Source organism: Falco biarmicus, chromosome 6 (genome assembly GCF_023638135.1).
Source record: "Falco biarmicus isolate bFalBia1 chromosome 6, bFalBia1.pri, whole genome shotgun sequence".
Classification (NCBI taxonomy): Eukaryota; Metazoa; Chordata; class Aves; order Falconiformes; family Falconidae; genus Falco; species Falco biarmicus.
In genome coordinates, this window is record NC_079293.1 from 90,894,310 (window position 1) to 90,917,371 (window position 23,062).

The following is a 23,062-nucleotide window of genomic DNA, read 5'->3' on the forward strand; positions in this document are numbered from 1 at the left end:
TGTAAGGGGTTGCCCAACAGGGGGGAGGCCCCCATGTGCAACCAGCAGCAGGGCCGAGCCATCGCTCCCAGCAGGCAGCCCCCCCCGCGCCCTGGCCCTCCAGCTGGTCGGGATGAAGGGCTGTTGGTGGAAACCAGCCGAGCTGTGGATCCCTCCAGTAACCTCACAAGGAGGCTCAGTGTGTCCGGTTGCTGGGCGCTGGGTCACCGGTCTGCTCCACAGCTGGCACACACATGGCCCGTGCCCCGCTCTGGCTGCCGGGCCGGCCCGCCCATGCGCGCACCCGCTGCACATGTGGCCTCCAGCGACGCGTCTGCCCTTAATGCCCGTGGAGCCTCCGCTGCCGCCAGCTGCCTCCCGCGTTGGGAGGCTCATGCAGCTGGACCCCGGCCCGCCTGGCCCCCCGCGCCTCCCGCCCAGCTCAGGCCTGGGCTGCTGCGGTACCCGGCCCTCACCTGCCTGCTGGCTACATCTGGCTCCGTTTTCGTGTCCCACCACCCCCTTGCTCTGCACCCGCTCCAGCCTCGGTTGCTGGCCCTCCAAGCACAGCCTCCGCGCACGCGCACACGGAACGGAGCCCCTCACCCAGGGAGAGGGCAAGAAAGGGAGTTAACTGAGAAGTGAAGGTGGAGCCGGACAGGAACAGGCACCGGCAACCTGTTGCCACATGCCCCTTTTATCCCCTTAATCATCTACTTTCCACACCTGCCCCTCCCAAAAATCACCTTGGTCCTCCACTTCTCCTAGCTTTGATTCCCAACACCCCCCACCCCGCAAAGTGGAGGGGGTTTTTTTGCATTAATTCTGCAACTTCTCGGCACAGCGTTCAGGAACTCTCCCTCCGCATGCCCCGTTTCAGTCCTCTGTTAGGACAGCACCTGGGTCCAGGTCCACAGCCCCGTCCTGGGCAGAGTCCTGCTCTCACCATCGTGCAGAGCAAGGTGCAGCCTGGCCTCTGACTCGCACCTTCCTGGAGGACACGAGCAGCGAAAGCAAGCACAGCTCTCCAAGCCCCCACTGTGACTCCAGTCGCTTGACTAATAAAGAGATTAATCAGCAAAGCATGAGGTTGTTTAAATAACAGTATTTAATCTGTACAGTTTGAGAGAAGATATCATAAAATGCAACATTCCTACCTCACCTTCAGCATCATTCACCTGGAGCTGAGCCCTCATCTCCAGAGGGCAGGTAACCACCGCTCCCCAGCAGTTCTTTATGGTACAAAAGTCACAGTGCAATTACTTTAGTCCTAGACAGATGATTTCCCTCACCCAAGAGTGGGGAGACTGATGAAGCTCAAATGTGGATGGAAATCGTTACCACTTAGGAATGCAAAAAAACAGCTATTGCACACAGTCATTTCCAGCTGAAACTACAGCAGTTAATTATTTAGCTGCCTTTACACTCCACACAGCTGATTCTGGTTTAGTCAAGTGAAAACAGGGCCGGTAACAAGGTTTCCGAGTGATAACAGTTGTCGGACAGAGGGCAGAAGCTGACAAGCAACTCCACAAGTCAAGAAGCGTGCTTTAGAATACCAGAAAGTTTTCCTGCGCCAGGAGGGGATATGAGCTAGACAGATGTCATCTTTCAGAGACAAGCATGAGAGGAACATCGGCTTTGATAGAAAGCTATGAAGTACAATAGACAATTTGTTCATATAATTGTCAGGATAAGTATTTGACATAGTTTATGTAGTAGAATACATACTTGAACATCTTTTAAAAATAAGCACGGATTTCATTTCATATATACACAACTGATTTTAATCATGTACTGAAAATAAATTACAGGAAATAATTTTAAAATGCAACAGAAGACAAAGAGGTTCACAACAAACATTCCCATTGATTTTCCCAAGGGGGTGGGAGATTGCAGTGCTCAAGGCAGGTAAATATCACAAATATATCAAAAAACTTCAAATTGTTGATGCATTCACACATTTACATGAGCCACAAACATTCCTTTACAGGGACTGCACTTAGCTACCACAGAACCAGGTTTTGCCATAAACTACAAAACTTTGATACAAAATTGTATTTATATATTTATATCTCATATACATGCCCTATCTGTGATTTCTTAAAAAATAAAAACTAAACACACTGTACAGACAATCCTAACTCATTGCTTCGTAGCTGTAGGCAACATTTTTGGATGGAATTTCTCCCCCAGTAGAATTAATGGCAATATTATATACACAAAGGCTAAACTGCAGAAAAAGACAGCTCGGATCTGATATGCACCTCCCTCGGGACCAGGCCTGCGAGTTCAAGGCAAGACACCCTGCGGTCTGTCCCGCCGCCTCCCTTGCAAGTCAGTTCTGCCACTGGCGGCGTGAGGAACCAATACATGCAGTTGTGTAACACTGGTATAAAAGGCAATAAAGCAAGATACATATTGTAATGTAGTGGCTCTAATGGCATCACTGACTTGATACACAGACACACAAGGGGATGCTGCGGAGCTGGGTACATTTGGTGAGAGCACACCTTACGTGGGCCCGATCGTCGTACTTCCCTGAAATTACCTCCTGCAGAGGACAGATTCCCACTGTAAGCCAGAGACTGCATCAACTCAAGCACTGGGGGAAAGACACCCCCCACCCCTGGCACACTCCCTGCAGAACACCTTCCTCCCTTCCACCCCCAGCAGTCGCCATGGCAACAGTTTGTCTCAGCAGCAGAGCACTGACAAACTCGCTCTTCCCAGGTGATGGCAGTAACCTGCAAAGCCAGTCACACTAAACTACTTCTACAGTTGATTGTAAACTTTGGTTTATTTTTTTATTTTTTTTTTTTTATTATTATTATTGAGTTCTCATGGTACAGCAAGCATGTCTAGGACGAGAGGGCAGAGTTGAAGAGGAGATGAACTATCAGTCTGTCTTTAGTCTGGCATGGTGAGACACCTGCTCGGTCAGGCCTGCTTTGATAGAGTTTTTTACAGACTGCCTCATATGATCCTCCATCAAATTATCACTCATGGGCTTCAACACCTGTGGAATGAGAAACGTGCAAAAAAAAACACAAAAAAATGAGGTAACCAAGGAAAATAAAATATAAAAACATACAAAGAGACAAGATTTGAAATAATGAAGAAAAAAAAAAAGAATGCTGAAGTCTGACAAACTGGCATGAACTGAAAGAGAAATGGAGCGCTGCTGCTACAGTAATGAGGTTAAATCGGTCACATGCTATGGACACAAGTGATACCCCTCCTATACAGCAGTATTTCACTGAATTCAAACCACTTTACAGTTCCTAGAAGATGGATGTGCAATTCCATACCCTATGTGCAGCATCAGTCTGGTATGGTTACAGCATTTATGCAGACCGGCCCAGACAGTCCAGCTTATTGTCCTATATGTGTAAGTGTGAACACTTCAGATACAGAAAGAAAGTTAAAAATACTGGCTAGTTTTTCTTCTTGTTATTGTTGGATGAGAGTCGCTGTCGCGGCACTGATGTAAGAGCATGGCGAATCGTTCGGCGTCTAAGGACTTCAAAGAGTTTGGAAAACACCTAAAACATGAATTCAGCTGTTAGGAAAAGCGGCTTTTAGAAGGCAGCAGAAAAAGTCAATCAAGTTCAGAAAAAGAAACCAGTTGCCAGTAACTTCTCACCTTCCTGGGATTCCTCTGAAGCATGGAGGGAAAAGACAGACAGAGATTCAGGAAAAAAAAAAACCCAATATCAAGGACACAGTATATAATGAGAGCGACTCAGACAAGGACCTGTAGGTGCTTTGCATTATTATTGCTGATGTGCAACTGTAACATCCCCACCAGCAAGTTCTTTTGCAGAGCACCTTCCTCCGGCCCACAAAAGGCAAGCTCCTGCCAGCATAAGCCGAGTGCTGCCGCCTCCAAGGAAGGACACAGTCAGTCAGATGAAGCCTTACACGTGCTCTGGGTATCCTATGCCAGCAGCCACCCTCAGTGAGCGCTAACCAAACACAGAGCTGACACCTTCCACTTTTTGCTGTGCTCTTCAGCCCCAAGCTCCAAAACAAGAAGCTACGGTGGTACAGGAAAGCCTCGATTTTAATCACTAGCTACAGGTGTAACTCAAAATTTAGTACCCTGATGCTCATTTCATTATTATTAGAAATCCACTTTTTCCACTCCAGTGTGACTCACAACCTTACTTGGTCACTTGGGTCTAGAGTACCACTATACTCACCTATAGTGAGGCTTGAACAGAGTCATTTTTCAGGTGTAGAAGAGCCTCTGTATAGAAGGCTCCAGTTACTTGTCTGCTCGTGCCTTGCGGGATTTATTTACTGTCACCCCAGGTAAGGTCAGCGAGCCCTTTATTTCTAGTAACAGCAGTACCAAAGTGTTTCCCTCCTGCTGGCACTGGACATAGCTACTCGGAATGCTCCGACACAACTTGTAAGAGTTGCTCAGGAATTCTCTACAGGGGCTTTACCGGCACAGCTGTGTCAGCTGGATTCAGGCAGCAAAATCTCTGTACAGAAGGCTTTCTCCCCCAGCTTTGGTACTCTTACACTCGTGTTGTCTTTTCTTTCAGGAATTTGTCTGTCTGTCAAGTATTTATTGCAAGAGCAGTTGCAGCAACTGAAGCCGTCACTGACAACACAAGTCTTGAAGGAAGAAACCTGCTGTGCATCCTCTTGTAGCTGTTGTTGCAAGCCAATCGGGTTGCTGCAAGTCACCAGCCAGTTCTCTCTGAGGTCTAATTAGCCCTCCAGTGTCACATCATCAGGTGAGGTGAGGGAGGGTAGCAGTGTTCACCTTTCCCATTTCTTGCACCACCCCCAGATATTTTATCCACCATATCCACAGGGCAAGTTTATCACTTTAAACATACCTTTAAAAGCAGAACTCCTTGCTCTGAAAAAGTAACCAAATGTTTTGAGTCCTTCCGCTCTTTACCACCGAATCCCCTAGGTAAGGCCTTTAAGTAACACTTTCTTGATAATATCCTAAGCTTGTTTAACATTCTTTGTGTGCAGCATCTCTTCCTGAAGAGAGCAGTCATGCTTCTGAGCCAGTTTCCCCCCTGGCAACACTAGCGTTCCCCATTAGGTCTAGACCAGTCACTCACAGCCCTGAACAGAAACTGGTTGCTATGTCTGCTCAAGAAAGGAAGATTTTGCATTAAAAATGGATACCAACCTGTTCCCATATAGCTTCAGCGATCTGATCAATGGCTGTTCCAACTTCTCTGAATTCCCCAGAGTACTTAACGTATGCCCAAGTACAAAATGATATAAGAGCCATCCCCAGCACGAGATTACACAGGGTAGCTATGGAGTTCATACCAAGGAACCCAGTCAGTCCTGAGGTTATATACATGGCAAACATGACTGCAAATAGAGTGGCAGGGGTACGAGCAGCATAAAAGATGTTTTTGCCATCGTTGTGCTTCACAAAGTTTGCATAGATCTCGTCAATTTCCACTTCAAGCTGTTCCTGGTAGCGCCGACAGAACTCCTCCCCTCCCATCTTCTTCACCGAGCGGAACTGCCTGACAGCCGACTCTCTGAAATCCTGGTGCTTCCGCTCAAGGTCCGATGGGGCAATGTAAGGCTTATCTCCCCCACAAACCTGTCAGAGCAATCAGAGAGGAGGTCATCGCACCCTGAGCATCTTTTGCTGTACAGAAAGCAGACCTGCTCCTCGCTGCCCCCCTCTCAAGCCAGCAGCAGACTACCTCCTGCAGCTTTCTCGGCTCCGTAAGCTGGAGAGTCCTGTCTCAAATGAAGCAGCTAAAGGTACTTCACATCACGGCACAGCAACAGCTGTATCTGTCTAATCACACACAAAGCTACACCATGTGACTCGTCCTGTCCTTCTGGGCTTGCCCAAGGGGAGCAGTTGAAAGTACAGGTTGTCAGCCACATGTATGCTCCTGTTATGAAAAGGTGAAATAAAGGAACACCACGAGGCAGAGGAAACTTGGCTTGAGGCAAGTCAAGGAGAGCTCTGAAGGCCACAAGCCCTCCCCTCAGTTTGTTACTCCTGGTCACCCATGTCAGTAAGAGGGTCAGTGCAGAACTTGGACACAGAGGGTAGACTTTGCCCACTTAACAAGTTTATTCCTGTTTATTGCTGCCACTAGCAGGCTCCATGAAGCTTACCAGGTGATACAAACTAACAAGAACTAGTTGCTGACACCTTTAGCCTACTCTTCCCTAGACTGTCCCTGCTAGGCTTGATTCTGATCAACTTGTGAGGGTACGCTTCTGGTGAAGGGACAAGGCCGTGGACCCAAATGGATACCCATGATGCGCAGACCACCACCCTCCCTCTCCCTCAGTCAGCATGAGTATGAAAATGATCAGACTCCAAGGACTCCTGTTCTGTAAGACTGACTTCTGACCTCTTGAGGACTAAGATTAGAAATTACCTAGGCCATCAGAAACATACGTGTGGCACCATAGCTCCACCTCTTCCAGACCCTCACACTGAGGCTATGTCTAAAAACTGTAGACTCTTTCCATATGACGTCAAAGAGCAGCATTCCCTCTCCTACCTTAGGGTAGTCTTAGCACAGCTTTTGCCATCCCATGTCCTGAGTGCAACGACAACTTTTAACTTTCTCCTGCTGCTATCCCTTCAGCAGGACACAAAAGACCACCTTCTCTGAGTACAGCATCCCCTTTCTGCCTGACAAGATACGCAGCTTCACCGCCTAGCTTCAAGGCAAACCTCACTGTCAAGATGCCGACACTCCCGCTCTGCCCCTTGCTCAAGTTTAACAAGCACCTTTCTGCTTTTTCTGTATTTTTCCACAGCTGGCAAAACTCCCTGGAAAATTACTACTAGTCTCATCCCCCAAAATGGTCTTTTCACATTGCCCGGACAGTGTTAAACACTAGGAGCTGCTGAATCATTAAGACCACCACACAAATAACTGCCACTGTTTTCTCATACTCTGTGTGACTGCACCTGTTGTTCCTTACATTTAAGGTCATTTAGGGGGACAGTATTTTGGGTTATGCACACTCAGCAAAGGAGGGCTTTGGTTCATGAGGAGAACACAAAAGCTATGGCAAGAACTATCTTTACATAACCCAGTCTCAAATCCAAAGAGTTCCCACTTCTGTTCCCAAAAATAGAAGTTTCAGAGCTGTGTCACATTAAGAAAATAATCTGAGACATCTGGATAAAAACCAATTCAAGACACTTGTGTGTATCTCTACAGTGACATAAAAATATACAGTACTATGGAAACAAAGTCTGTTTAAGAGAACATCTGTTCTTGTTTATTCCCTACCCCAAGCAAGAAACCTTACAACTACAGTATCTCAACAGCCATTGAAGAGTCAAGGCAGGAAGGCAGACTTGGCATTTATAATAAAACCACCCATTCGCTATTTCAAGAGATTTTCCAGAATGGAAACAAATGAAGGAGTCCCTCTACACCAGCACAGCATTCCCAAAACAGCCTGATGACAACTGGAACTGGCTAGTCTGCCGTTAGCATTAGGTCTTACTCTAATTTCAAAATGGAAAGCTACTTCAGCAATTAAGACCAGAACTAGCCTAATTAATGGGGAGATAGGTGTGATGACATGCTACAAACATATTGGTCTTTTCTGGTTGTGGAGTTTCACAATAAGCATAGTCCTGTTAAAGCTTTACAAGACATGGAATTGTTTTCAGAATTTCTGTATTGAAACCTTGCATAACACTACACTGAATTATGAAGCACATCCATTCAGCTTTGAGTGGTGTAAGTCACTATCTTCAAGAGAAGAAACAAGTATCAGAGCCAAGAAAATTCTTGTAATTCAAAGGCGTTTTTAAAAACCTTAGAATAATTGTAATCCTTCCATTTTACAGCGAACAACCAACTGCAGTTCAGAAGTATGAGACTAGAATTCTAGAACTCTACCCTTGCCTGACCCTTCCCAGCAAATGTCTCCTCACCTGTTTGCCCGTTTCATGTCACAGCATTTTAAGATGTCTGTCAAGAGCAGCAGGGGGAACTAACAGGTGGTATCTTACAAAGACATCCATTCCCATACCGCCCCAGAAGTTTCGCTCTCAAAGAATCCTGGTTTTACTGCATTGGACATCTAACCTGAGTGCAGAAAACACATGAGTACTAGCCCTAAGCTACTCTTCTCTGTTAACAGGCTCACAACCAACACCAAGTACAACATTAAAAGCGAAGGCCTGTATTTGCACATAGGCAGTTAGAAAATGTTGTGTCATCATACCTGCTCCATGCCTTTACTGTACAAGTCTTTTGCTCCTGCCACAGCAGCAAGATTGTTTGCCTCCGCTGTTGCCTAGAAAACATTGAGCACCATGTACCATCACAGCATTACCAGCCAGTTACACACATGTAGTTGCACTGCCCAGCACCCCCACAACCTCCAAAGCTTAGGATGGCCAGGAACCCAACCCCCCCAGAAGAAACAAGTGAAGGTTAGCAACATACATAAAAACACATTACTGACTAGGAGGATGTTTTCTTCAGCTCTCTAGTACAGCTGCATACAAACTCCCTGTTTGCCTGCGCAGGCTTTTAATCGTGAGCCATCTCTTCTGAATGCTCTACTGTTAATAAGCAAATAAGGATCACTAAACTATTAAATGTTAATCCTGATACACCACTACCTGTGAGGAAAAAGGCAAGCTTGTATTATTTCTGTATTATACATGTGCAGTTCTGGTGTCAGAATTTAAGATAAAGATTTGTAAGAATAATAAGACTATTTTCAACCTGCATTGGGTCAGGGACAGTTATTCTAGCTAATACTGCAAGATGTCAGCCTCTGTTCTCCGAGCCACCTTTATGGCATGCTACATAGAGGAAGCAGTAGCAGCCTTCATTTCATTGTGGTGAGTTTTCTGAACTCCCCCAAATAAAACACTCAGAACAGTCATGTCTTAATGAAGTGACACAGGAAGCTTAAAAAAACCCAGTCTTACAAACACAAAATGGTTTAAACTGACCCTAAAGCCCCACTTCATCCCAAACAATTCAAAAGTTCAACACACAGCTTTATATAATCAGTTTGTGTTCAGATAGCTTTAAAGCTGATTACATCCTCTTTGGATCAACCCAGAAAAGAAGTCTCAATGCAGTTATCCAATCTAGCAAACCCACAGAGAAGCCCAGCATCGCAAGGCAGTGGCAATAGTTGCATTACTGTAAGTCTTCTCCATTTTATCTTCTGCATCTGATGCTAAAAGCCCTCTGAATACAGTCTGAAAGATGCTGAAAAAATAACAAGTTACAGGAAACACATGCTTAGAAACTGAAGCAACTAAAATAATCCCAGCCAACCAGATATACCCCTGGCTGCATTTGGTAGCTAGAACTGAGGGAAGGCACAAGCATATACCCAGGCGACAGTTCAGATAGCTCTCTGAAGGTACGCAGCTCCTTCAAGAACTACAGCTCTGTGTGTGGGAGCTTCAGACCCACACCAGTCGTGATCTTCAGTTGCACTCATGAAGTATGCAAAATCAGATTATTTGAAAGAAAATTAAAATACCTGCAGCATAGATTTCGGATGAGGTAGCTCCTCTCCTTGATAGATTTTAATATAGGCCTAAATGGGAGAAAAAATAAAAGGTTTCTTTTTCCCAAGTGTTTAGGAATGAGGAGAAGGAGAAAAGAGGAACGATATAAAAAACGAGTTTGTAGATTATTTCTTTGTAATAACACAAAATTTCTTCACACAAGTCTGGCGTTCTCAGTTATTCCTAGTGCTTTAATCCCTTACTTCCCTGTGCATTTGAGGCTGGGGCCTAGCAGGATAGCAGAGCACCTTGAGAAAACACGGCCACTATCTCAAGAAGTGACAGGCTTGACAGTATGTTTCTGCTCCCTCAAATACATAAGAAAGCCTTTGCTAGACAGGGAATCTGCACCCAAAACAGGAAAGTGAAGATGACTATCTCACACACCCTTTCTGGCAAGAGGTCTGTCCAAACAGACCCCAGCGCTGGAAGAACCAGTACTTACATTTCCCCAATGCATCTTGCTCCCTTGAAGTACGGGAGAAAAAAAAAAAAAAGGAGATCAAAGCACTAATGCAGACAGAGCTGAACTGCGAAAGCCAAGCAGGCAACCTATCCCTCTGTGCCCCACCCCACCAACCCTCAGGCGCCTTTTCTCCCACCAGGGTTTCAGAAGGCTGGAAGAGAACACGTCCTTCATAACTTCTCCAGCCCACAAGACGGCCTGTGGTGCAGCCCTTTGGGACGGGTTAGTGCAGGGGGCACGGCAGGCAGCCGCCGCCATTCTGGCACTTCGGACAAGCTGTGCAAGTTTGACCAAGAAAGCCACTCTCACGCCTCAGGGGCTGGGCAGTTACTCCTCTTTGTGCTACTACTGCTCCCCCATCCCTGCTTGTCTACAGGCCTCTGCCTTGAGGGTTTTCCGCTGTAAAGGAGGAAGGAACAAGGTTATCAGGGTCCCTACATACACAATGCTCTAGGTTGTAGGACAACCTACAAAAACGTATAGTTATACAGGGCTCTGTTCCCTCGACACCCTCCTTGCTTCTGTAGCTATTTCCTCCAAGTAAAAGCCCTCCAGTTTCCAACTCCGACTTCATGATCTCAGCTTTAGATGCACAATCCCCAGGGAGCGGTCCTCTTTAGTTATGTAACCACGGTGCTACCCAGCACCCTGCAGGACTGCTCCCAGACTGGATACGAATCCAGCAGCTTTTCGATAGAGGAGGTTTTACACTCAGTTTTTGGGGTGCAGTCCTGTCTAAACTGCTGCTGAATGCACGCTCCCTACACTGCATAGGATCAGGTCCTACCAGAGAAGAAAGTGGAACAAATAGCAGCATGCAGCCATGCAAATACAGAGACTGAACACACAAGCTACAGAGTATTGATTTTATGCTTGTCAGAACAGCCGCAACTTCCTTTATAGAAAGTTACTTCATTTTACAAGTGTTGAAGAGTTCTGGTCTCAGTTTCCTCCCTTGCATAGCTTCTTCAGATCAGCCCAACTATATTACACCTTTAACATAACGCTCAAAAGTAGTAATGCAAAGTCAATGTCTTTAGTAATGAGTGCCAGTTTCTCCTACCAAGCCAGCTAAGTCATTCCAATTAAAAAAAAAAAAAAAAGGTTACACACACCAGACCAATTCCTGGTGATGTAGGGATTATGTTATCACATTTCTGCTGGTGTCACCATGATACCAAAACAGCTCAAGAGTTTAACAGCTGCAAGTATCATACACAAATATTTCAGAGCACACAGTAGTGCTGCACATGCAAGTGTTCAGAAAGCATCTTCCCTGCACATTAAAAATCTAGAGGGGAATACCTGAAATTTCTCCTACATACCGAGCAGTTTAAGAGCTAGTTTTCTATCTGTACAATCTACATGAGACCCTCTTCAAAAAAAAAAAAAAAAAAACCAAAAATAAACCAACAAAACCCCCACACAATCACACACACCCCACCCCCCCAAAAAACCCACCCCACAGCGCAGTTCTACTGATAGTAGTTTGCTAAGGGCTATACTGTTAGGAAGTTGCGTGCCAGTTCTAGAAAGTCAAGAGTAATGAAATGAAAAGTAAGCTGATCAGTGAGCGTCAGCCTAGTTATCTTATCTTCTCTGGGAACAGCATGCCCTAAAATTAGAATACTTTCTTTTAAGCCATTAACAGAAATAATTAGCATGAGTTTGCTTACCTTGAAGTATTCTACAAGATCTCTACAGGTCACCTTGGATCCACTAATCTCTTTTTCTACCAGGTTTTCAGGGGCAAGCAGTAATGGTACCAAATTCCGCAGTTCCTTCTTAAAATCTTCATCTATATCTAGTAAAATTCGATTTCAGAAAGAAAGAAAGTGTGGTTAGTTTTCTTTCCAATCTTACATTTCCTACACTGATAACACATGATCTTTCAAAATCCATAGTATTACAAATCTTAACTGAATTTTTAAGATGTTTAAAGGTTTAACTACAGCTTTAGTGAGTTCTAGGTACTCTTTAATTTTAACTTCAGACTGAGAGAACAAAGTTCCATAGCCCTTGTAATATTTGAAGTGCATTTCCCCAATTACATCAACATCTTACACGATAATCTCATAGGTCTGTGCCCTCAGCACAGAGGTGGCTTGCATCCCACTACCACAAATCCACATTTTTAGCCTTTGCCAGTCTGATACATCCTTTCCATTGCGGGACAAGCAGCAATTGGAAGAATCCTCACTGCCTCTCATTCTGCAGTAGCAGAACTCTACAGCTTTTATTTTAAAGTCATTCTAGCTTTGACCTTTGGTTTAGCAAGTTCTCAGAGAAAAAAACCTCTCAAATCTCAGAAAGTCTTTCATTTTGTGAATTCTTCCCTCTGGAATCCTTATTTAATGACCTTTAACTATGTCTCAAGTTATCAGATTACAATCAACAGCTAGACAGAAAGATATCTACCCCCTCTGCTTGCTTAACTCCTCCACCATCAACCTGCCAAAAAGAGCACACAATGCACATTTCTAGATTCTGTAGTTTCACCTTTTAGCCCTACATTTTTCTAATCACGCGCTTCAATAGGCAACCATATCAGTGTTTAACTTCCATTATAAAAGAAAATAAACTCATTGATCTGAATCAGGAAACACACAATGGAAAGCTTCCTACCATTCAACCTCCCATCAAAATTTGGATTTGTTGCAACTTTAAGACCAGGGTGTGGCAACAGGAAACAGCCAAGATTACTGAAACAGGAGTGAATATGCTTCCTTACATTCTGTAGCTCTTCATGTTGGTTTTGCTTTACCTAAAGAACAAAAAAAGGTTGTAAGAACTGCCAGGAGTTTTGCAGTACTGCAGTTAAGATTAAATATCAGCTTAAAAGTAGTGTTTAAGCTTTCGTTCCTGAACCTAAAAATGTCAAGTTCCAAACCCTAGAACCCTTCGTCGCAGGTGTATTCTATTAGCACAAAGAATAGCTCAACATGCATCATTCATTATCTTGACAGTAAGTTAAGTTCGAAGACCACACAAGGACTACTGGAGATAACCTACCTGCAATCTTTTCTCTAGGAACTTTTTTCCTCCTTCCAAGCCATATGCATGTTCATAAGGATAACTCCAATCTCTGATTAAGAACATTAGTGTCTGTAACAGGAAGAACATTGGTAGGGAACAGCTTGCACCATTCCTAAAGTCAAGCATTATGAAGCAGCCCTGTAGTTTTGTGGTACAAGTGTCTGCTTGTTTAAAATAACGAAAAAACCCCAAACCACCAAAACCGCACACCAAACATACAAATGCAACTCGCTCCTTATCTGAAGGGAAGTACCCAAGTGTCTCAAAAAGACAGTTCCCTGTTCCATGGCTTTGCCTTTTACTATCCCACAGGGATTACGCCGTCCCCTCTACCATCAGCTGAAAAGAAACCTTGACATTACTCTTATATCAGATGAGCTGCTTTATAAAGAATGCATCTTGCCTGGGCCAATCACAAGAACACTGGGGACTCAAGAGTCTTAAAATTCACCAACAGCAGTTAGTAGTGAGTTACAGTTACAGTACAGAGTTAGGAGCAGACTACTACCCTTATAGGTTACGGGGGATACTTCAGGATAAAAGAGAGATCTCAGTCTTTTGTCTTCACTAAACAGACGAAGCCTCAAACCCTTCTCTGGCCTAGCAAACAGTCAGGAGATGCTAGCCTTTTGAGACTTTTACCACTGAAGCCAGTAATGCTTCAAGTACATGAAATGCAGCATGGGCCTCCTCAATGCTATTTCTTAGAGGCTACAGCACCTTTACTCGGAACCATGTACCACCAGAAAAGACCAACTATACCTCAAAGAGTAACGAGTAAGAAGGCAGCACAAAACATCTCCACATCACTCGACACCTTCATTCCTTTTATGCCACGTAACTCTGGCACAAAGCCATACTTGCCCAAAATGTGACCCTCTTCAGCATTTTTCCATTGTGTTTTTGCCAAGAAATGTGGTGACAGGGAAGGAAAAAAAATCAGTCTTGCAAAGAACAGGCTAGCTTCAGTCTGCCTAATTTCTCTTCATAAATTACCCTGAGCTCATTTTCTACACATTCAATTGCTTAAGATCCATTTAACATACACAGTTACCTGAAACGGCTTTTGGTAAATTTCTTCCATAGCTAGTCGTCCATATTCTGTAAACAACTGATAGAAAGAAAAGCATAAGGGTGTCGCATATAAAACACATTGCTGCAAAAAATTCTATTATGTCACTAGAAAATAAAGCACTTGATCTTAAATCTTATTATGGGTTGAGAATGGCCAGTACACCTCAAGAACAAGTACAGCAATCCTCAGTAAAATTCAGGTAGGAGACAACTCCACTAGTTTCATAGCACCATTCCGTAACTGTCAACACACCAAAGCTCTAAGTGGGTAGCCTGTGGGCTATTGGCAAAGGAAAGCTGGCTGCATCTCTCAGCAAGCCAGATTCCAACACTCGCTTCCTAGGCTAAGAAGCTATGCCTATGTAAAATTTGCCCCTTACTTCCCACAAAGGATTTATTCCTGGAAACCTCAAGGAACTTGGCTAGCGCCAATCTATCAGACACTGAAATACAAGCCAAGTTCAGCAGCTTCCCACATCTCTACTTCAGCCCGTGACCTTAACTGATAATTGTTCCTTCCTTCCAGTATAAAGGCAAGCGTCAGCTGTCTTCCTCTCATTGCTTTCACCATCTTTAATACCAGCAGCAGCATTCTTCACTGGACTGAATGGGCCAGACAACCCACAAGAACACAAGACATGGACTGTGCTGGGTGTTCCAGCAGAAGTCAACACTGTCAGGTTATTACAGATCTTGGAGGTCAAGATGATGGAAGCACACACCAGGATCCTCTAGTACCAGGCAGCTGTTCCGCATTAAAACTAACTCCTGGAATATTTCAGATGAACTTCATAGCTAAAAGGACGGTTTGCCCTGTGTTGATCACAAGAGCATCTGAGAACTTAAAAGACTAATTTAACACAAATTAACTTCCAGTCCCTTGTGACCCTCAGCAAAAGAAGCCCCGAAGTGGCCAAGTACCCACATGAGACTGACTCCTTTGGTCCTAACTCCCCACCCCATTCACTTCCCTGCTACACAGAAAAGGTAGCCAGAGACTAACAATATTTCAGAATAACAGAAACTCCTGTTGTAACAGAAGTTCAGAATATCCTTCCTTCAGCCCACAATTCCTTGCTCCAACTTTAAATGCATGGTTGTCCCCCTGCCCACTGTGTATGTCCATCATCCTTCTCTCCCCTTCCTTCCCCCATCTCACCCTCCTGTATAACAGAACAGGATTGCTCTATTCAGATTGCACTGAGGCTCTCAAAAGACCAAAGTCATGAGGAAATCGTGGCTTTCAAATAATTAGCTATGGCTTTTTTTGTTTGCAGTGCTTGGTTGTGGGGGGGGAAAGGGGTGTTGGTCCAGTGATACAACTCTGTTAACTGAGAACAGCATCACAAGACTATGTTTAGTTAGTGCTCTTCTACTTCCAGTACTGGCAGCCAGTCTTTTGCAGCACTGACCGAGACAGAAGTCCTTTCAATCAGAAGACATGTAAAACAGTTTTAAGCTGTGACAAGGTCATGGCCTGAGCACAGGCAGGCATTTGTTAATACACAAGCTAGCCTTTAAAGCTACAGGTTTTAGGTTAAGGAGATAAGGTTCTTGCACCATTCACATGAAGCCAGAGTTCAGTAGCCTTTGACTACAATGTTCCATAGAGAATGTTCCATGAAAACTACATAGTCGAGACTGGAAAACTCTTTCCTGCTTTTGTTTCTGAGCATACATAAAAGTCTCTAGAAGTTTCTCAGTTGAAAAACTAGAGAAGGCTTCTGGGCAGAAGATACTCTTTCTGCCCTGATCCAAGCTCCCACATTGCTTTAGAAACTGGTCATAAAATAGCATCCACTATTTTAGGGAAAATGGAGAGAAGCTAGAACTTTCTCTTTAAGCACTTCCATAAATCATTTTGCTTTCTCATACTTAAGAGGAATTTCAGGACTTACCATATAGAGAACAGACTTCAGAAAGATAAGATTTAGCCAAATTAGAAGCCTGTGTTATTTTACCTCTGCACTGGCACAGCAGAAGCAACACAGCATCAAGAAGTTGAGGCAAATAACGTTCTTATAGGCAGCACTAGTTTTAGCATCAGGTCAGCTTCAGTGATTTATATGACGTAGCAGGCAGCTCCCAAATCACAGTTAAAATAGTAGTAACTTCAAAAACAAAGTCAAGACTATCAGTTCAGAAGCAGCTTAAAATAAATTCAGTATATTCTTACTTGCAAATGTTGAAGGTCATCTTCCTGAATATTCTGGGACAAGTTATATACCTGCAAGAGACAGCAAAAGAATTACTGAGTAACATGAAACCATCACCTTACATTCACATAGTCTGTTTTAGGTATCTTGAGTATTTTTACCCCCTCTAGAAAAGTCTAACTACCTGAAAGTCAGCAACTAGAAAGATGTTATAAGGTGTATAAGGAAGTCGCTTCCTTATATAAAGTGCAAGGGACAAAACCACTGCTGACTACCCTAATCCTTCTCAGAACAGCTTCCCTCCAATGAAGCAAGCCAAAAGGAATCAGAGAAGACTGCTGAACGATTCAAATGACCACACAGGTGTGAGACAGGAGAAGGGCATGTCTGTTTTGCCATCTGCAAGTCCAAGTGCTCTAGGATTCAGTGAGCCAGCAGCTGCACCTCCAACACAGAAACAACTAGGTAGTTAGTTCACCAGCTTTTTTTGCTTTCAGATCTTCCCAGAGAAATCTGATTTTATCCAGGGAGCTCATGACTGTTTCAACAGCATAAATACTGAAGAGCAGTACACTCAAAGATGCATCAATAACCCACAACTTAGCCTAACCACACGAACAAAACAAACAACCCATCCACCAAAAACAATCCTACATGGCAGAAGTAGTACTCTACATACTCCTGTTACTACAACATGAAAGTATGTCTGAAGAAGGTCACTTGCCATCCCTCAAAAACCTGCTCACTTTTGGCACATTTAAGGCACAAGCTCAAAAATAGTTTTGGCCTGGTCAGAGAATTGTCAGAAGTTTAACAATAGCACCAATTCTAAGTTTAGCTGATCACAGTGTAATTCCATCCCAAACTGTATCTGAAGTCTTAAAAAAAGATTCCATAACACATCTGTACAGAAGCAGTTGCTACTTTGACATCTTTTTTGGGTTTGGGGTTTGTTTGCTTTTTTTTCTATTTCTCAGTCCAGTCAGCAGTTGAATTCAGCTTGGCCTCGAATAACCTTGATTCCACAGAGAAACTTATGTAGTATACTACACTGAAAATAAGACATTAAGTACAGAAGTTTAAATTAGTTGGAGGAAGATATGCAGGTGAACTTTCAAAGTGTGGCTAGAGACATATTCTTTGCATGTTAGGTGTGCATGACAGAGGGTTCCTGCCAGTACAGGTATTCTCACCTGGACAGAGCTTGTCATGGTGCTGAGAGCAAAAACCGTTGCACAGTCTTTGATAGTGGATTGGCTATCAAAGGCACCTTGGGTATCCATGAGTAGTACAGCAACCTAGAAAGTTTTAAAAAGTAGCAATAATTCAATAATGAACCAAATGGTTAACACTTTCAAACTCCAGGCCATCAGGATAAATTCTATTTCAAGTAGAACAAGTCTCTGCTCCTACACCTACTTACTAAACCTCAGTCAGCTCCCAGTGCACATGCTATGCATACCTACAGCTGAGTAGAGCAACAACTAGGGGGCCACAACATCACCCTGAAGTCCCTGGCCTTGCTACACGAGTTATCCTCTCCCACAGAAATTTTGTTCCTCAGTCCAGTGGCACACAGTGCAGAGTAACAGACACCTCTTCTGTAAGAATTTCAGCTCAGCTGACAACCCAGCATAGTTCACCAGTGCCAAGAGTGAAATGGTTACTTTAAAAAAAAATATATCTCAAAATAATAATTTTCAGAAGGAAACAAGATAATTGATACTGTCTGCCTGCCTGCTGGAATGACAAGGAATGAAATGGTCTTAATGATGAAAGCTAATCTGTCCAATTCCCTTTTTTAGGATCTACTACAATTCCCTTCCCTTTCAGTTAGGGATGACTGATAAGCAAGGAGGAGTTATTTGTCCACAGAGCACAAACAGATCCTTGCAACTTAAAAAAAAAAAAAGTCAAGTCAGACAACTGTTTGGTTAGCTATGAAATTTGATAAAACTTCCTGCATGCCCCTAAACCACTACCTGTTTAAGATCAGCATCCCTTATTAATTGGCCATCAGATGTTTCCTTTGCAGACGTGAAGGGTATGAAAGCTAAACAACCAAGAGCTCATGGTTCAGGAGAACATGAACAGTTCAAGATACGCCACCAGTACTATGGAGCAAATATTTATTAACAAACATTAACATTTTGTTTCAACATGAAGATAAACACCTACAACCAAACTTTGTAGTTAAACTGACTTAGAGTTAAAAAAGATGAATCAGCTTTGACTAGAATAGAGTTAGTGTCTTTTATCCCACTATTAGACTTAGTCCTTTTTTACAGACTACCTGTTAAACTACATGGAAGAACCAGCTTCCTGACATTGAAGCTATTTTCAGTACTTATAGCCATGCATTCCATTTCACTAAAATACAGCTACAAGCTAAAACACATTCTCACCTCTCAAAAGACAGTGTTTGCTACGGAGCTGTTCTTATCACAGTGTCTATATATGGTATTTATAGCCATTACAGTTTTACAACATCCACAGGATAACCCACCCATTAGCCTGGACAGAACAGACTTTGCCAAAACAAAGTACTCTCAGAATGGGACTATTGTTGGAGACCGAATCTTACAACCCAGCAGGAAAGTTCACGCTTGCACTGATATGAGGTTTCCAAATATGTTATGGAGCTACTGAATGCAAAGGAAAGCAAGTGGTGTTTGAACTGCCTCCATGAAACCCGTGGCATTAAAGATAGCTACACAGATGCAAAACCCCTTATGTACACCTATTTAAGGTCAAGCACTTACCTTTGTCCCATTGGGTTTATCAATTACAAACACTTCACTCCAAATCTGAATGCCAGTGGTTTCCCGTTCACATCCACCCCTCCATGTAAACCCAGTCAATGGCTCAGTGTTTCCACCTATCCAGCAAGGAGAAGTCTAGAAAACAAGAGAAGAAACTTATTTAAAACCAAGGATGATTTTTTTTTTTTTTTAACATGCTATGTTTTAGCAAACATCCACATTGTTCTCTCGGACCCAACAGGCTACTACAGAAAATACTAAACCACAATGCTACTCTACTGTCATTCGGCCTTGCTACTTGCATCAGACATGACATAAGTAAATGAGATGAGCAGACAGAAAAAAAAAAATAAAATCAGAAAATGAACACAGGATATCCAAGTGAAGAGAACCACAGCTCTTTACAGGTAAGCTGTTTGGGGTTTCTGTGGGTGTGCATTTGTTTCATTTCGTCACGCACATACACCTGTACTACAGAGACTACGCAAAACCTGAACAGCTTTCCTCCAGAGATTTTTTTTATCCCAGAAGATCCTTATGCATCCACTTACTACTCTAGACATCAAAACCCCAGGCCTGCTTTGGGCTTCAGTACATGCCACGATACAGTTTTGCAATGCTGAATTGCATTTCACAGTCAATGGACTGTGGCTTTTCACTTTTTCAAAAGGATCTGTTACATTATTCAACAATATACTCCATAAGTTTATACAAGAATACTTTTTCCCAGTTTGATCCAGAAATTATCCTTACTGGTAATAATTCAGACCAAAACTACACAGATCTTTTGACAAGTCCCTCAATGAGCACTAGATATGACCACATTTGATTTCATATGTGATTCATGTCACAGAAGACTTCGGTGACTTAACAATCACAACTTCAGCTGAAGCCACTTCAACTTGTGGATTATGCACTTAAGTCTCTCTCTAATTGACCTTTGCATCAGTTTGATACACTCCTAGCTTGTTATCTTTGTCTTTCCTTAATTAACACTCAATATTTCAACAGTCTCCATCCATTAAGTTGGCCTGAAAGATAGAGAACAGTTGGGAGGATGAAAAAGATTACTTTGTTCCTACATGAAATCAAGCTAGAAAGTGCACTACAATTTTATATTGGTCACCTAAAAGTTCGCTTCTCTCAATATATTCCACACCAAGGACCAATACAGTTTTATTTGCATAGTACCGTTAGTACACAGTGCACCTTGCAGATTAATACAAGCTAAGGAGGTCATATGCCTGAAGAAAAAAAAAGCAACAACTTTGAAATCTAAATTTACTGGTGTTGCTGCACCCAACTCTTAATAAGACTTAAGCTGCAACAAGATCACAGGATCCTTGCAGCAGTTTGCCAAGTACACAACTGCTGCATTTTGTGGCAGATTATTCTGTTCCATTTCAAACAAGCAACCATAACACTAAGTATCAGTGCTTAAAGTGAGACACTTCCTCCTTGAAGTCAGTAACCAATCTCAGCCATGCCAAAATCCTACCTGTGACTTCAGCTGGTACAGGTGGTATTTTTAGAATGGTAACTTCCCATGACCTCCAGCTCTTGGTTAAGAGAAGAAAATGGGATTCTGAAGTATCTCAGCAAGTCTTCCATCACACACATTAATATCCATAAGGGAGGATATCCCAAAATTGTTTGATTAGTTTATAGACTGAATGCAGATCCTTTAGTATTTTGTGCAGGATCCAGTATTTAGTTCACAGAAAATAAAGACTTGTAATTAAGCCCGACTGAAGATGGAGCGATCAGGCTAAAGAGTACTCTAAAACTATACCAAGGCCTCCCCTCCTGTACTGAAATCTGCATAAGCATAGAGGATACTATTTGACTTCACACAATTCAGCAGTGTTCAGAATAGGAGGCATTGCACTTTTCTTCTCATCCCCAACTCCCATCAATCAGTTTGCAGCAGCTCTAATGCTTGTTAAACTTTTTCCCTAAGCCAGTTTACATCATTGAGCTGGCAGTAAAACAATTCAGCAAAGTGCAGCGTCTTCCGATGCACCATTGAGTTGGATCAGCTAAGGGCCTGCAAGCTTTACAGCTTCAGAATGCAAATGCCTGGCCAGAAACAGCACATAGAGAGCAAGACCTCTCTGCTTTTTGGTAAGAGACAGTTGTTACAGTAGATGGCCAAGTTCACCTTCCTCTTCAGTTTAAGTGAAAAGAACAAAAGGTATTTTGAAGGACACCTATAGAAAACTGAAAAAAGTGATTGCACAATAAAGGGAACAGAGGTATGATATTACACAAGGCTGAAACAATGTTTCAATCCATTTTACTTTATGAACTCTTGTTTTATTTCACAATCTGAAAGAGTATTTGCTTAAAGCCCACCCCTTCTATTTTTGGAAGGAACAAGCACTACCCCTACCCAGCCGTCATCTAGCTCAGATTGCTACACTTCTTGGGAGTTTGGGGGTATTTTTTTGTTTTATTTTGGGGTTTGTTTTGTTTGGTTTGTGGGTGTTTTTTTTAATGTAAACAGGACACTTGAGAACATTTATATATACACACACAGAAAGAAGATCACCCACTGAACAGCTGTATCAATGAAACACTTATTCCTCCCTAGATTAAGAGTCTGAAGAAGTTGGGAGCATCAGCTTGCTACTTTGTATTCCTCCTACCATAACCTCAGTGTCTTTCTTACGGAGCTCTAGGCAAGTCAGTACAAAGAATTCAACAGCAGGCACTACTGGGGGAGAGAGAAAAAATAAGTCTTCATCTGCCAGCTACCAGCAGCTTCTTTGCAATATCCCCATCTTTCTCGTAACTGCAGAGTTCATCTTGATTTCTCCTCAAGACAGCTAGCACAAAGGTAAAACAGATGTAGTCATGGTTAGTTTCTGCTACCATGAATTCCAACTCCAAAGAATAGTGACTGAAAAAAGAATCAGTTCTAGTTTGGGGGGGTGTTTGTTTAGCTGTTTTTTTTTTAAGAGCTTCAAAAAAGCAACAAAATACTGAGTTGTCAATATTCACTATGCAGATTACAAGAAACACACCACAATCTGTGCCAGGCAGATGCATATGCTCACAGGAGGCCCTACTCCACCTTCTCTGCATCAGCCAAGAGTTCGAAGTATAGTAGACACAAGACAATACCAGCCAAAAGCTACAAACTAAAAGAACAAATTAAATTTTGGATGAGGCATTCATTAACCAATGACTTAAAAGGATTTAAATTCTTCTTGAATTACATTCAGAGACACATTCCAAGCAGCAAACTTTCTCCCTTTTGCCATACCTCAGATTTAAGCAGATTTAGTCCTACAATAGCTATCTAATGAGACTCTTCTGTCTGCAACAATGGATAAGTTAGTGCTACAATACCATTTCAGGAGATTAAGTCAAAGCAAGATTCCTCCAAGCCACCACTTGGATGAATCCTTCCCGAAAGCCTCAACTAGAAGACTACCATGATCCCTCATTCAAGTTCTTCTCAGGCCCACTTACACTGGGACACCAAGAAGTTCCCTCAACTGCAGGAAAATTTATATTGAAAACCTGTCACTTAAATACAGTTCTTCACAGAGTAGAAACAAGAGCAGCTGGCTTGCCCGTGCCCAAAGAAGTAGGAAAAAAATTGACCTGCTGTATTTGCGCTCAAGTCAACAAACACAAAGGTGAATTACTAAAATACTTTTCTCCTGCAGGGAAAATCCAAATTACTCACCCTGTTATACATGTATCTAAGCATGAAGTCCAGCAGAAAAGATTTTCCTTTGCGGAAAGCTCCTGCTACAGACACAACTACTATGTTAAGATCTTTGATGTGTTCCTGAAGCAAGATTTTTTCCAATGCTTCTTCATCTAATTCAAAGTTATGGTCATCTTCATGAGCAAGAACAATCTGTATGGGGCGTGGCTTATCCAAATCCACCTCATCGTCGTCAGAGTCTGGCAGGGCATCTGAGTCAGGTAGAGCATCCTCCTCCTCCTCTTCCTCATAATGCTTACCTGCAAAGTGAGGGGTTACAATACATTAGTAAGTCAGCTTAGGGCACTAGACATTTCTTTGAAGTGAAGCCTTGAG

The 23,062-nt window shown here is 42.9% G+C and overlaps 1 protein-coding gene across 4 annotated transcripts in view; it reads right to left on the reverse strand.

Annotated features, from left to right (window-relative positions):
* Positions 1-1,069: 1,069 nt before the first annotated feature.
* The window catches only part of ATL2 (atlastin GTPase 2), a 38,501-nt gene continuing 16,508 nt past the window's right edge, over positions 1,070-23,062 (reverse strand). For 2 of the 4 annotated variants that reach the window (XM_056344505.1, XM_056344509.1), the window contains exons 2-14: positions 22,703-22,986; positions 19,006-19,140; positions 17,437-17,541; positions 16,264-16,314; positions 14,068-14,124; positions 12,990-13,082; positions 12,603-12,741; positions 11,654-11,781; positions 9,484-9,540; positions 8,197-8,268; positions 5,144-5,575; positions 3,626-3,640; positions 1,070-2,998 (exon numbers count right to left, since the gene is read on the reverse strand). In XM_056344505.1, coding sequence (XP_056200480.1) covers positions 2,879-2,998; positions 3,626-3,640; positions 5,144-5,575; positions 8,197-8,268; positions 9,484-9,540; positions 11,654-11,781; positions 12,603-12,741; positions 12,990-13,082; positions 14,068-14,124; positions 16,264-16,314; positions 17,437-17,541; positions 19,006-19,140; positions 22,703-22,986 — 1,688 coding nt within the window. In that variant the 3' untranslated portion in view covers positions 1,070-2,878. Of the gene's footprint in view, positions 3,525-3,625; positions 3,641-5,143; positions 5,576-8,196; positions 8,269-9,483; positions 9,541-11,653; positions 11,782-12,602; positions 12,742-12,989; positions 13,083-14,067; positions 14,125-16,263; positions 16,315-17,436; positions 17,542-19,005; positions 19,141-22,702; positions 22,987-23,062 lie in introns of all 4 variants that reach the window. The other 2 variants (XM_056344506.1, XM_056344508.1) reach the window with 2 other exon arrangements.